This window comes from Carlito syrichta, unplaced genomic scaffold (assembly GCF_000164805.1).
Source record: "Carlito syrichta isolate Samal-C Ts95f unplaced genomic scaffold, Tarsius_syrichta-2.0.1 Scaffold130403, whole genome shotgun sequence".
Lineage (NCBI taxonomy): Eukaryota > Metazoa > Chordata > Mammalia > Primates > Tarsiidae > Carlito > Carlito syrichta.
Genome location: NW_007074499.1, coordinates 142,710 through 155,586, shown reverse-complemented (window position 1 = coordinate 155,586; position 12,877 = coordinate 142,710). Strand labels below are relative to the sequence as shown.

The 12,877-nt window shown below is 54.5% G+C and overlaps 1 protein-coding gene across 1 annotated transcript; it reads left to right on the top strand.

Moving 5' to 3' along the window:
- Positions 1-4,687: 4,687 nt before the first annotated feature.
- On the top strand, positions 4,688-11,857 carry SERPINA11 (serpin family A member 11). The gene is made up of 4 exons (XM_008048986.1): positions 4,688-5,330; positions 6,900-7,173; positions 9,547-9,694; positions 11,654-11,857. The coding sequence occupies exons 1-4, from the start codon at positions 4,688-4,690 to the stop codon at positions 11,855-11,857; spliced, it is 1,269 nt and encodes a 422-aa protein (XP_008047177.1).
- Positions 11,858-12,877: the final 1,020 nt, after the last annotated feature.

Below are 12,877 nucleotides of genomic sequence, written 5' to 3'. Positions count from 1 at the left end.
AAGGAGGCGGCACATGCTGAAGGCCCAGCCCGCTCGGCACCTGCTCTGTGAGTACCAGCTGTGCCCACGCCGGAGGCAGCGGCTGCCCCCTCGGGCTCTCTCTCTCTCTCTCTCTCTGTGTGTGTGTGTCTGTCTGTTTGTCTGTCTCACACACACTCTCTCTCACTTTCTTTCTGTCTCGCACTCTCTCTGTCTCTCTCTCGGTCTCACTCTTGGTCTCTCTCTCTCTCTCTCTCTGTCTCTGTCTGTGTGTGTGTGTGTCTGTGTTACACACACTCTGTCTCACACTCTCTTTGTCTCTGTCTCTGTCTCTCTCTCTCGGTCTCACTCTTGATCTCTCTCTCTCTCTCTGTCTCTCTCTCTCTGTCTCTCTCTCTCTGTCTCTTTCTCTCTCTTTCTCTCTGCCTCGATCTTGCACTCTCTCTGTGTCTCTCTCTCACTCTCTCTGTCTCACTCTCTCTATCTCTGTGTGTGTATGTCTCACACTCGGTCTCTCTCTGTCTCTGTCTTGTACTCTCTCTGTCTTTCTGTGTGTGTGTGTCTCTCTGTGTCACCCTCGGTCTTCCTTTCTATCTCTCTCTCTCTCTCTCTCTATCCGTCTCAGCCTCAGCCTCTCTCTCTCCTCTCTCTATCTCTCTGACAGTAGGGATGGGAGAAGTAAGTCCCCTGAAGAAAACATGCAGCCATGTACTGCCTCTGAGTCTTGAAGGAGGAATTAGTTCAGGTTTTCAATCACCTTTTATGGAACACTTGGCCTTCAAGAAATCTGAGAGAGGAGTTCCAGATACTCCTGGCACTTAGCCAAGACAACAGAACGAACGCTGCATCTCAAAGCAAAATGGCAACGTTGCTGTAGCAGATTCACTAGAAGCTCTGTCACATGGAAGGATTCGGCTTGGAAACCTGGGTCTGTGGCTTGAGCCTTGCTTCTGCCTCTTACCGGTGTTTGTCCTGGCACTGAGGCAGCCGTCCCCTGCCCCCGTGTGCAATAGGGGAAGATGACCCCTGTGTCTTCGGGATGGCAGGATTGCGTTGAATAGGATCAAGCAAACGTCTCTCAGCAGGGGCACTGGGACCTCCGGGCAGGACCACTCCGCATTGCATGTGACTGTTCTGGGCATTCCAGAGGCTTCTGCTGCCGGCTCTCCCCTACTGAAACTCCAGTCCCATGACCACCCACTCTGTCACTGAGCTGATGCAAATTACCACGGGACTCCCTTCACACTTTCTCCCCACTCCTTGCTGGGAATCAGTGATGCAATGTCTCTAATATCCCATGATAAACCCTTAATAAGAAGAGCGTGATCATCTGTGAACAGAGTTCTTAATTTTCCTCTGGGATAGGGTGTCAGGCAGTGAATTGGGTCCCGCTACACCCAGCTTGGGTAGAACAGAAGAAAACTACGATTATGACCTTTTTACTTGCTTGGTCATATCGTGTTGAAGCAGCCTCACTCCCCAGAAGAACATTTATTTTGCAAATGCAGACACTGGGTTTCCAAGAGGTTCCTTTGCACGGTGTCACCCAGTGAGTTCCTGCAGGGCCTGGATTCCAGCCAGGACCCCTGACCTACAATTCAGGCCCTTCTAGGAAGCAGGCCCTCCCGCAAATCTGGGGCTCCTTGGGGTGCAGTGGGGATAGGAAATGGTTCTGAGTTCAACAAGATAAGAACAGCCGGGCTCGGTGGCTCAGCCTGTCATCCCGCGCTTTGGGAGGCTGAGGTGAGTGGATTTGCCTGAGCCCGCGGGTTCGAGACCCGCCTGGGCAACTTGGTGAGACCTCATCTCTACAATAAATAACAAATCAGCCAGGCATGGTAGCACGTGCCTGTAATTCTGGCTACTCGGAAGGCTGAGGCAGAAGGATCGCCAGAGCTCAGCAGGTTGAGGCTGCAGTGGCCGTTCCAGTCTGGGCAACAGAGTGAGACTCCAACTCAAAAAAAGAAAAAAGAAAGAACAAACCAGAAATAGTCTTATCGCAGTCACTTTCCTTATTTTATCCAGGGCAGACCAATTTTTCAATCATTTTGCATCTTCTCAGTTTTCCAGCAAGAGAAAAATCTGAAGTGTTGAAACCGTCCTGAAGCCACCCACGCTGAGCTGTGCTGGAGGGAGGCGGGCTGTGGCCTTGGGAACTTGGGGCCGTGCCTGCAGCCCTTTGACCAGCAAGCGCGTTTCAACACAGTAGATAACGGGGCTACCTCTGTCCCTCCCGGACAGCTAGACCTTGTGGTTTGGCGGGGTATTTAGGGCGCCAGGGGCTATAAACCGTCTGCAAAACCATTTTGCTGGTTTGGGCAAAAAAGTATTGCAGGTGCTGGTTAAGACCCAAATGGTGTCAGGATAAACCAGCAAGCACTGATGAGGTGGCCGGCTGTGCACAGCTGCTGTGTGCAGAGTGGGGGAAGGGCCAGTTTTGAAGGGAGCAGAAGGGGACAGCTCCCCTTTCTGCGGACACCAAGGCGTGGACGGGTCCAGGTGGCACTGGGGCCGCAATCCTCTGGAGGACGCGTGGAGGTGGCTGATGGGAACGAGGGGCCCAGGACACAGGCAGGACTGACACTGTCCAGTCTGTGGCTTCTCTCCAGCCTGGGCCACGTTCCCTGCCCCAGAGCCAGGGCCTTCCAGCTCCTGCACCATGTTGACCACCTAGAAGTGGACAGAAGTGTCTTCTGGCACATCGATAACGTAAAATGAAGCGCATGAGATGCTGTATTTGTTTGCAAAGGTTGCCTTCACAAAGTTCCGCACGCTGAGTATCTTAAACGAAAGAGTTCTGAGACTGAAAGTCCAAGGTCAAGGTATCTGCAGGGTTGGTTCCTTCTGAGGCTGGAGGGAACTCCAGGCCTCTCTCCCACGCTGCCTCTCTCCTAGTTTGCTGGCGGTCTCCGGCGCTCCTTGCCTTGTAGAAGCATCGCCCCGGTCTCTGCCTTTCTTGTCATGTGGTGCCCTCTCTGTGTGCATGTCTGTGTCCCAATTGCCCCTTCTTACAAGAACACCAGGCATGCTGGAATACGGGCTTACCCTAATGACCTCACCTTCACATAACGAATTCCATCTCCAGGGGCCCGACTTCCAAACAGGATCATGGTCTGAGGTCCTGAGAGCTGGGACTTCAGCATATGACTTTCTGGCAGACACAGTTCAGGCCATGACAGGCATTTTCCCAACACCCCGGCAGCAAGAAAGACAGAGGTTTCGGCCCCTGCGTGTGACACGAGGCGTCCCAGCTAACAGGCTTGACGGAGACATGGAGACAGAGTCCGTCTCCCTCTCACCACTCCTCCCAGGCGCCATCCATTCTGTTTTGCCATCCCTCGTGGGCTGTCCTCATCCACACGGTCCCCACGCAGCTCGATGTTCAAAAGCCAAACTCTAGAGATGAGGGTTGGTGGAAGGAAAACGGGTTTACCCAAGAGCAGGCAGCCTGAGGAGATGGTGGGCTAATGTCCCCCAAACTGTCTCCTCGAAGATATTTGGGCTGGAGTTTTCAAGGGGATTGTGAGAGTGAGCTGTTGGAAAAGCGTGGTCACTGATTGGTTGGGATCCACTTCATCAGGATGTGGAAACTGCATTCTCCGGGGAGTCAGCTTCTTGTGGGATCCCTCAGACCCACTGATGTCATGGACCAGAAAATGTATCTCCGATGGAAAACGCCATGTGCCATAACGTTCCCATTGGTATGGGCTCAAGACGTGACCAATGGCTGCAGACATCTGGGTACCAGGGAGGGTCTGAAGAGGGTGGGAAGTTTCTCTGTCCTTGGTCAGGTCACAGTGCTCCTGTAAGTCTGAACAACGCATGCTAAGTGGCTACATCCTCCCCTTAGCCCAGACAGCTGCATACTTGGGGCAGACTGGTTCCAGCATTATCTTCCCAGAGTTTCAAAATTGTCCTAGCCTACTGCAAGCATGAACAGAGGCCAGAGGCCCCTTCAACAAAAACAGAGTTAGCCGTGTTAGTCCTTCCACTGTTTCACTCCTGCACTAACAGCCAACCGCCACGTCCACCCTCCAGCTAATGACACAGCAAGAGCGCGGGGCCGCACGTCTTCCAGGGTCTGGTTGAAGTTTTGCACATCAACCTGTCCCCGCAATGGGTAAGAGCGTGGTCACCGCCACCCCTAGGTGCAGGAGACCCAGCCTCACCCCTTGGCAGAGTCCGGAAGCATTCCTGGCTCTGGATCATTCTTCGTGGTTGGTACTCACATACGTGTTTGCTTATTAAGCTCTTGAGTATCACCCCCACTAGACCCCAACTCTACAAAGTCAGAGGTTTGGCTGACTTCTTTTCCCCATGGAATAGCGAGGCCTGAATGCACTTCTCAGACCAGCTAGACCCTTGAAACTGAATGAATGACTAAAGAATGACTGGAAAGAAGAAAGAAAATAAAGTCAGGAATGGAGAAGGGAGGGAGTGTAGACTATGAACGTTTGTTTCTTTGTTTTTACAGCCCGGAGACCTTTACTTAACATCTCGGAGACTTGTCAACATGCAAAGTGGGTGAAGGGTCATGCCCTGGCTGAAGCCTTGGAGGACAGTGTCCCGAGCCCTAATTGCCTATGCCCTTGTCCTTGGCGGGTCCGTGGAGCATAGCGTGAATAGTGGGGGTGGCTGTATAAGCAGTAAAGAACCATGGCATTACTTGGGAAGGAGAGTGACGTGTCCACCCTCTTGTTTTCAGAGGATGGGGCCGGCTTGCACGTGGCTGCTGGGGGCAGGGATCCTGGCCTGTGTCCACTGTCAGCCCCTTTCGGCCCATGGAGTTAAGGATCCGGAGGGGCCTGGACGCCCCAGCCATCCGTTCTCAGCGTCAGCCCCCGCCTACCACAAGGTCACGCCCACCATTACCAGCTTTGCTTTGCGTTTGTATCGGCAACTGGCGACAGACACCGCTGGGAACATCTTCTTCTCCCCGGTGGGCATCTCCACCACCCTGGCCCTGCTTTCTCTGGGGGCCCAAGCGGACACCCCAGCTCGGATCCTGGAGGGTCTCGGCTTCAACCTCACAGAAACCCCAGAAGCCGAGATTCACCAGGGCTTCCAGAACCTGATCCGCACCCTCGACCTGCCCAGTCCCAAACTTGAACTACAAGCAGGCACCTCCCTGTTCCTGGACAAGCAGCTGAAGCCTCAGCAGCGCTTCTTGGACCGCAGCAAGGAGCTCTACGGAGCTTTGGCGTTTTCTGCCAACTTCACGGACTCTGCGACCACCGGGAGGCAGATCAAAGACTACGTGCGAAAGCAGACATATGGGCAGATCGCGGACTGCCTCCAGGAGCTCGACCGAGACACGCTCTTGGTCATCTCAAATTATATCTTCTTCAAAGGTAAGGACCTGCCCAGGCGGCAAGTAGATGGTCTCTCTGCAGAGAGACGGCAACAGGCTCCTGGCTGACCTCTTGGGGAAATCTGTAACTCAGGCCGAGTGTTCCCATCCTTGGGTGGCTCGGTCCATGTGGATCGGAAACAGGTGAGGAGGGGACGCACGCAGCAGGATGCTGAGTGGGTTCCATGGAGCTCTCGAAAGAGACATCCATCTGGACTTAGAGAGGAGGGAAGGCTTCCTGGCAAAAGAGCCATGAGACACGAGAAGCGGGTTGTCTACTCAGGCAATGAGGGTTCAGGTTGGGAAAAGCCGCATGGGGAAAGGTCCAGGGAAGAGGCAGACCCCTGCGGGTTCGAAGAACTGAAACACATTAGCAGGGCTGGAACATCAACACGGTAGAAGAATTCCAGGGAAGGGTCGAGAGCGGTAATGCAGGAGGAAGCAGGAACCTTGCTGGGACCCTAGACTTTACCCAGGAACCTCAGGATCGTCAAGAGTTTTAAGTGTGGAGTGACTCAGTCGCATCTGCTTTAGGAAGTTGGGTGGGCTACAATTCAGAAGATGGTTTGGAGGGGAGGAAGGGTTGGAGAGGAGCGACCAGCTGGGAGGGTCTCAAAGCGATCCCGAGTCAGCATGACGGTGGCCTTGAACCACGTTGTGGCTCTGGGCGTACCGCCAGCCATATTTGATCATTGATTAGGTCTGGGCATGCAAGACAGAATGCCCAGTCCTCCCCTCCCATCATCAAGACCAGCGCTTTCTGGAGTGGTTGTGAGGACGGATTATTAGAACTAAAAGAGAAGATGCGGCATGTGTGGACGTGACCATGACCCACAGATTCTGCATGTCTAACTGCATTTGAATGGCATTTGCACCGTGCAGACATTCCATTAACTGAACTCTTTCTCATCTTTTAGTTTGACGATGAGGGAGCAGGAGTGAGCGGGTGAAGGGAGACGCTCTGAGCGTCCCTACAGGCTTTTGTCTGGAGGGTCGACTCTGCAAACAGCCTGAGCTGCCGGGTCAGGCGGCGTTCCCATCCCACGGCTGACACCTCATGGCTCTGCAGACTGGAATGTTTAAATGACTTCACAAAGGCTCATTTCCTCTTCCTGACTTGGGAATAATCATCCTCATTTCTTAGGAACTTTTGTGACAAGTTTTTAAAATTTTTATTTTAAAGATGTGGGGTACCATTCAGGGTTGGGTATACAAATGGTCACTGTAGAGGGAAAGTTTGGGTCTCACTTTGAGATCAGGTACCCCCTGGCCCAAGAAGTGCGCCCGCGGCCCAAGGTGCTTTACGGGCAGAAATACCTTTCGGCCCCTTCAAAGCTAGGTTCCTGTGAAAAGGAACCAAGTCAGAGGCCATTAGAGCTTACCTTGGTCACCCGCCCTAGTGACGGAGCCAGGTCTAAGTTCGGGTCTCTCGGTCTGCATTCCTGCCACATCCTTGTCTCAGGCTTTGGCACCTGAGAGAAAGTCACTGGGCCAGGGCGGCTGTGTGTATGTCTGCCCAGAGCTACTCTCTTGAAATGTGGCCTCACGGTTCCACGGGTTCTGTCCTCAGCCAAGTGGAAGCATCCTTTCCATCGCTACCACACCCCGAAACAGGAGAGCTTCCTGGTGGACGAGAGGACCTCCCTGCAGGTCCCCATGATGCACCAGAGGGAAATGCACCGATTCCTCTACGACCAGGAGGTGGCGTGCACCGTCCTCCAGATAGAATACAGCGGGAATGCCCGGGCGCTGCTGATCCTCCCCGACCCGGGGAAAATGAAGCAGGTAGAGGCCGCGCTGCAGCCGGAGACCCTGAGGAAATGGAGCCGACGGCTCCTGCCCAGGTATGTGGTATGTGCCGGAGCGGAAGGGCCTTGATCAGGACCGTGGGCGGCCTTGGTCAACGCCAACTGCCGAAGTCCAGCTTCTAGGCTGGGCTCACTCTCTCGCCCTTTGCCGCCTGGGTGGTCTTGGCGATTGTCTCACCTCGTGGGGCCCCGGGTTTTCTCAGCTGTAAAAGTAAGGACCTGGTGTTCCCCATGTCTATTATTTGCACCCGGGTGGCCATTTATCTCCCACGTATAAGTGAGAACATGCGGTGTTTGGTTTTCTGTTTCTGGGTCATTCACTTAGGATAATGAACGGGGGAGGAGAGTCAGGGTTCAGGAATTACCTATTGGGGCCGGGCTTGGTGACTCAGCCTGTCACCCCAGCACTTTGGGAGGCTGAGGCGAGTGGATTGCCTGAGCCCACGGGTTCAAGACCAGCCCGGGCAACCTGGCGAGACCTCATCTCTACAACAAATCAAAAATGAGCTGGGCGTGGTAGCGCGCACCTGTAGTTCTGGCTACTTGGAAGGCTGAGGCACAAGGGTCACCTAAGCCCAGCAGGTCGAGGCTGCGGTAGCTGGGAGCATGCCACTGCACTCCAGTCTGGGCGACAGGGTGACATTTCAACTCAAAAAAAAAAAAGAAATTACCTATTGGGTGCAGTGTTCTCTATCTGGGGAACGGGCCACCTGAGAACCAATCCCCACCACTACACAATATGCCCATGTAACATACATGCATGCCCCCAAATCGAAAATAAAAATGAAAAAAATATATAAGGATGTGACACTTTCCTCACTGGGTTACTTGGAGGCTTAATTGAGTCACTACAGAGAACTTGGGTTGGTGTGTAGAACACGTGCTCACTGCGCACTGGCTGTTGCTGCACCTTCCAGGGGTCTGTCTGGTCCCAAGCTCCATTCCTTCTGCTTCTCTGTTTCTCCCCCACAATAATAATAATAATGATAATAATAATAATAAATTGCCGGAAGGTGATTAAGTGTAGCCAAAAACTCAGACCAAGAAAAATTCCTAAGAATAATCATGGCTTCCTGCAGAGCAGCGTGTCTCGTTAAAACGTGCTTCTTTTTGAACTAAAACATTTTCCAAGGAATTGACTATCAACAAGGACACTGTAAAAACCATGGTGCCACTTTCATGTGACCTCTCACCTCTCTCCTTCCACCTCACTGGGAGTCTCTCATCTGAATTGGTCTCTAGGCTGAATTCATGAACAACAGAAGCTTCCAAGCTGGTGTTTAGTTAGTCAAGCTTGCAGGTGTCCAGGCAATTGTCAAGCCAGAATTAAGGGGAAGAGTCATTCCCGGGAGAAAAGATCAGGTTTGCTCTGGGTCCAAAGACATTTCTGAACTTGACCCAGAGAAGGTGGCCATCTGGTGGCAAAGGCCCACCTGCCAGAGGGAGCGTGATTCCCTTGACAGGCGCTCCCCGCCCGACACCCGTGTCCCTCATCAGATGCCCACAATGGCCCCAGGGAGGGGACATCACTGTGTCATTTATCAGGTGAGAGAACTGAAGCTCAGACGGGTTACTGGGCAGAGCTGCTGGCCTGTGCTGGCCTTGTGGAGACGCTGCTGGAGACAGAGTGCCGGCTCGGTCCTCACTGTGTCCAGCCAGCCTGGTTCAGAGCCAGACACACAGTCAAGGAGCCTCCGGCAGCTCCAGCCCCAGCTACCATCTGACTCCAGCAGGAGAACCGCCCAGCTGAGCCCAGTTAACCTGCAGAGAAAAGGAAGGCGGTTGTTTTAAGCCACTTGGTTGTCAAGGCCTTGTTATGCAGCAGCTAGAACTCAGGACCAGACTTCAGCCCAGAGCAACCCCTGAAGGAAGACACATCCCAAGAAAGGAAGGAGCTGGCCAGGGGAGGGGCGTCCAGGGAAACCAGAGAAAGCTGAGATGGCTGTGAGAGATAGCATTGGCTTGCCCTGGGGACACGTCAGTAGGTGGATTTAGGTTATAGTTCAGGAGTTAGCCAGTAGAACATGCTGATGAGTTGGGAGTGGAGGTGGGAACAGGCTATCAGCATTTACCTTATAGGGTTGTGAGCTGGATTCCATCTGTGAAGGCCTGTAAACACCTGGCCAGCACTGGGCCCCTAGAAAGACCTCCCAAAACGTGAAAAAGATGATGAAGCCATAGCTGTGCCCGAGTCTTCTCAGACCCAGCCACGGGGTGTTCCATGAGGTCCGCCGAGGAGGGAGCTCTGGGCACGGGGCGTGGAGCATTCTTCCATGGCAAGCAGTGTCATGGGAAGACAGACGGCCCCCTGCCTGAGAAACTTCTCTCTCCCTCAGCTGGGGGTCCCAGCAGGCAGGGCGAGACGGGATGGAACAAGACAGCTGCATCTCTTTCTGATTCTCCCTCCAGCCTGCTGGACCTGCACTTGCCAAGGCTTTCCATTTCTGGAACGTACAACCTGGAAGAGATACTTCCCCGAGTGGGTCTCACCCACATATTCACCCCAGAAGTGGACTTGTCCAGAATCACCGGGCAGCTCAGCAGAACCATCTCCAGGGTAAGGTGGCGGGTGAGGTGTGTGTGGTGGGAGGTCTCTCTCCTTGACACGTGGCACGTCATTGGAAAGTCAAGTTCTCTGGGGGTTTTCCTATTCAGATTCTTTAGTATCATAACCTTAAGGCTTCCCTGCACGGGCAGCTCCCTCTCCGCCTCCCTTTTGTCCAGGTCTCTTCGGGGTGGGATACAGAGCTCTGAACAGAGTAGAATCCTCACTGATGGTCACCCGGGGAGCCAAGGCTTCCCTGGGTGTGGAATCATTTCATTCTTATCCCCGATCCTTCCTCCCAGGGCTGCGGTGAAACTCCATCTGCCTTTGCTCTAGCGCTAGAGAGTAACTAGGGGACAGAAACTAGGGGTGCATCAGCCAGCTTTGCAGCAGTAACAAAATAGCCCTGAGTCTAAGAGCCTTACCCCAGCAAAGGTGCATTTCCGGGTCACGTTACCAGTCAGAAGCCGGTCACTGCCACAGCTGCAGAGCTCTGCACACGTGCTCTTCTTTCCAGGGCATGGGTTAAAGAAGTCCGTATTTGGGACATGCCATTCTCAGGCAGGAGAAGCCGTGCAGTGGCTCTTAATGGTTCTCTCACATGCCTCCGCCGTGGCCACTCATTGCCGTGGCTGAAGCAAGTCCCACGACCAGGACGAACAGTCCTAGGGCGGGCTGTGTTCCCCTCCCGGGGGGAGGCACCCCGAGTCTTGGGAGATGGCCCAGGATTCAGAACTCTGGGACAGGAAGGAAGAGTTGGGATTTGGGAATGGTAATGCAAGTGTTCTCCCCTGAGCTTCGTGGGTCCTTTTGACTTCAGGACAGAGTTGTCATTACTATCTGAGTGGGAAATGCATGAGAAAAGGGTTCTTTCTTTTATTTAATTTTTAATTTTTTTATTTTAAAAAGAGAAAGATTCTGCCTTTCATGTGGGAAAGATCAGCTGAGGATTGACTGTGCAGCCCAGACAGCGGGGATATGGGCGTGTGTGTGTGTGTGTGTGTGTGTGTGTGTGTGTGCGTGTGCGCGCGTGTGTGTTGGGAGATGAGCAAGAAGGAGAAGAAATAGTTTCACTTTTTAAATAATTTTTTCACAGTGAACTAGATCTATATTTTCTTTTTTGTTTTTTGTGTCGGAGTCTCACTCCGTCGCCCAGACTGGAGCGCAGGGGCACGCTCCCGGCCTCTGCAGCCTCGACCTGCTGGGCTCCGGCGATCTTTCCGCCTCAGCCTCCCAAGTAGCCGGAAGTAGAGGTGCACACCACCACACCCGGCTAATTTTTTATTTATTGTAGAGACGAGGTCTCACCAAGTTGCCCGGGTGGGTCTCGAACCCGTGGGCTCAGGCAATCCACTCGCCTCGGTCTCCCAAAGTGCTGGGATGACAGGTTGAGCCACAGAGCCTGGCCAGATCTATATTTCCGTGGAGCTTTTCAGAAATGAAAGGGCCGATATTTTTTCAACTTTAAAAATGAAGCTTAGAAAGGTCCTCACGCAGAGGCTGGTCGAGGCCTTGGCACGTCAGACATCTGGGTTCCACTGAGCTCATTCTGAGCCCCGCTGATGTAGACTGAGCCCACCACTTACAACCGGAGAAACCTGAGGCTCAGAGAGCTTCAGCCTAAGCTCGTGGCAGAAAACGACCCCAGACCTGTGCCACGTGGACTCGGGAGCTTGGGAAACGCTCCCAAGAGTGGCCGTGGGGTTTCGCGGCCTGGTACCTCTCGGCAACCCCAGCCCTGCGCAGGCCTCTGTGTCTCCTCCTCGGAGCTCAGTGGGCACCGTCGGGGTCGGGACACGATCTGGGGAACCTGGAGAGAGGCGGGAACGAAGTCGGGCTGGAGACACTGCGTGGGCAGGCAGGCCCGAGGGCTGGAGGGGTGGCCCAGCCTCCGTCTCCCCAGGGCTGCAGAGGGCGGCATCTCCCGTGAAGCGCCCTGGACCGACGCTGTCCCTGCATCTTGTCCCCCAGGTGACACACAAGGCGGGGGTGGACGTGAGTGAGAAGGGAACCAGCGCAGGAGCCACCTCCGGCCTGCTCGCCCAGCCTCCGCCGCTCAACGTGACGTCGGCCCCCCGTGCTCATTTCAACAGGCCCTTCCTGCTGCTTCTGTGGGAGGTGACCACCCAGAGTTTGCTCTTCCTGGGAAAAGTTGTCAACCCGGCTGCAGGGTGACCTCGTGGGAGGCGGGGGGGCTGTCTTCTCTCCCCCTGGCCCAACAGGTAGGCCAGCGCCAGCCTGGGGCTGCTGTGTGGACCCATTAATCCGAGGGCCGAGATTCCAATAAAGCTGACCTTGGGCCGGTGGGCACTGAGGAGTGGTGCTTGCAAGGGCTGGCCAACTCCCGGGGCAGCTTCCAGCCAGTCACTCTGCGGTCGGCCCACATCTGGCATTCGCTGTACTTAGAAAGCCAAACATGGGCCGGGCTCGTTGGCTCAGCCTGTCATCCCAGCACTTTGGGAGGCTGAGGCGAGTGGATTGCCTGAGCCCGCGGGTTCGAGGCCCGCCCGGGCCACTTGGCGAGACCTCATCTCTACAACAAAAAATGAGCTGGGCGTGGTAGCCTGTGCCTGTAGTTCCAGTGACTTGGAAGGCTGAGGCGGAAAGATCGCCGGAGCCCAGCAGGTCGAGGCTGTGGTGGCTGGGAGTAGCCACTGCACTCCAGTCTGGGCGACGGAGTGAGACTCCAACTCAAAAAAAAAAAGCCGGACATAAGAACAGCCCTCGTGTTACAGCCTCCTGGGAGATGCCCACCCACCCCCACTGTTGTAGACAGTTGTGGAGTGTCCTTTGGGTAAGAGTCACAGTCAGGGGCACAGAGGACACCAGGAGGAACAAGCGAGTCTCCCTCTTCACGGTGGCTGATCCGGCTGACGGCCAAGGGAGGTGGTCCTGAAGGGCATCGCCCGGATGTTCGGGGCTGGATCCCTGTGAGGGAAGCTGGACCACACTCCATGCAGGCAAGGGCGTTAGGATGGGCTGGGGCAATCAGGCATCAACCCAGCCAGGAAGGCAAACGCAATGACAAGGAAAGAGTGTCAGCGCCCAGGGCAGCCCAAGCCCACGCCCACAGAAAGAGGGAAGGTCAGCATGGCCGGTAGGGGCAACGGCCAAGGGCAGAGCCAGCAGGCGGAATGGGCGCCATATTCAAAGGCATTGGAGCATCCTTGTGGGGTCTGAAGTCCATCTCCCAGG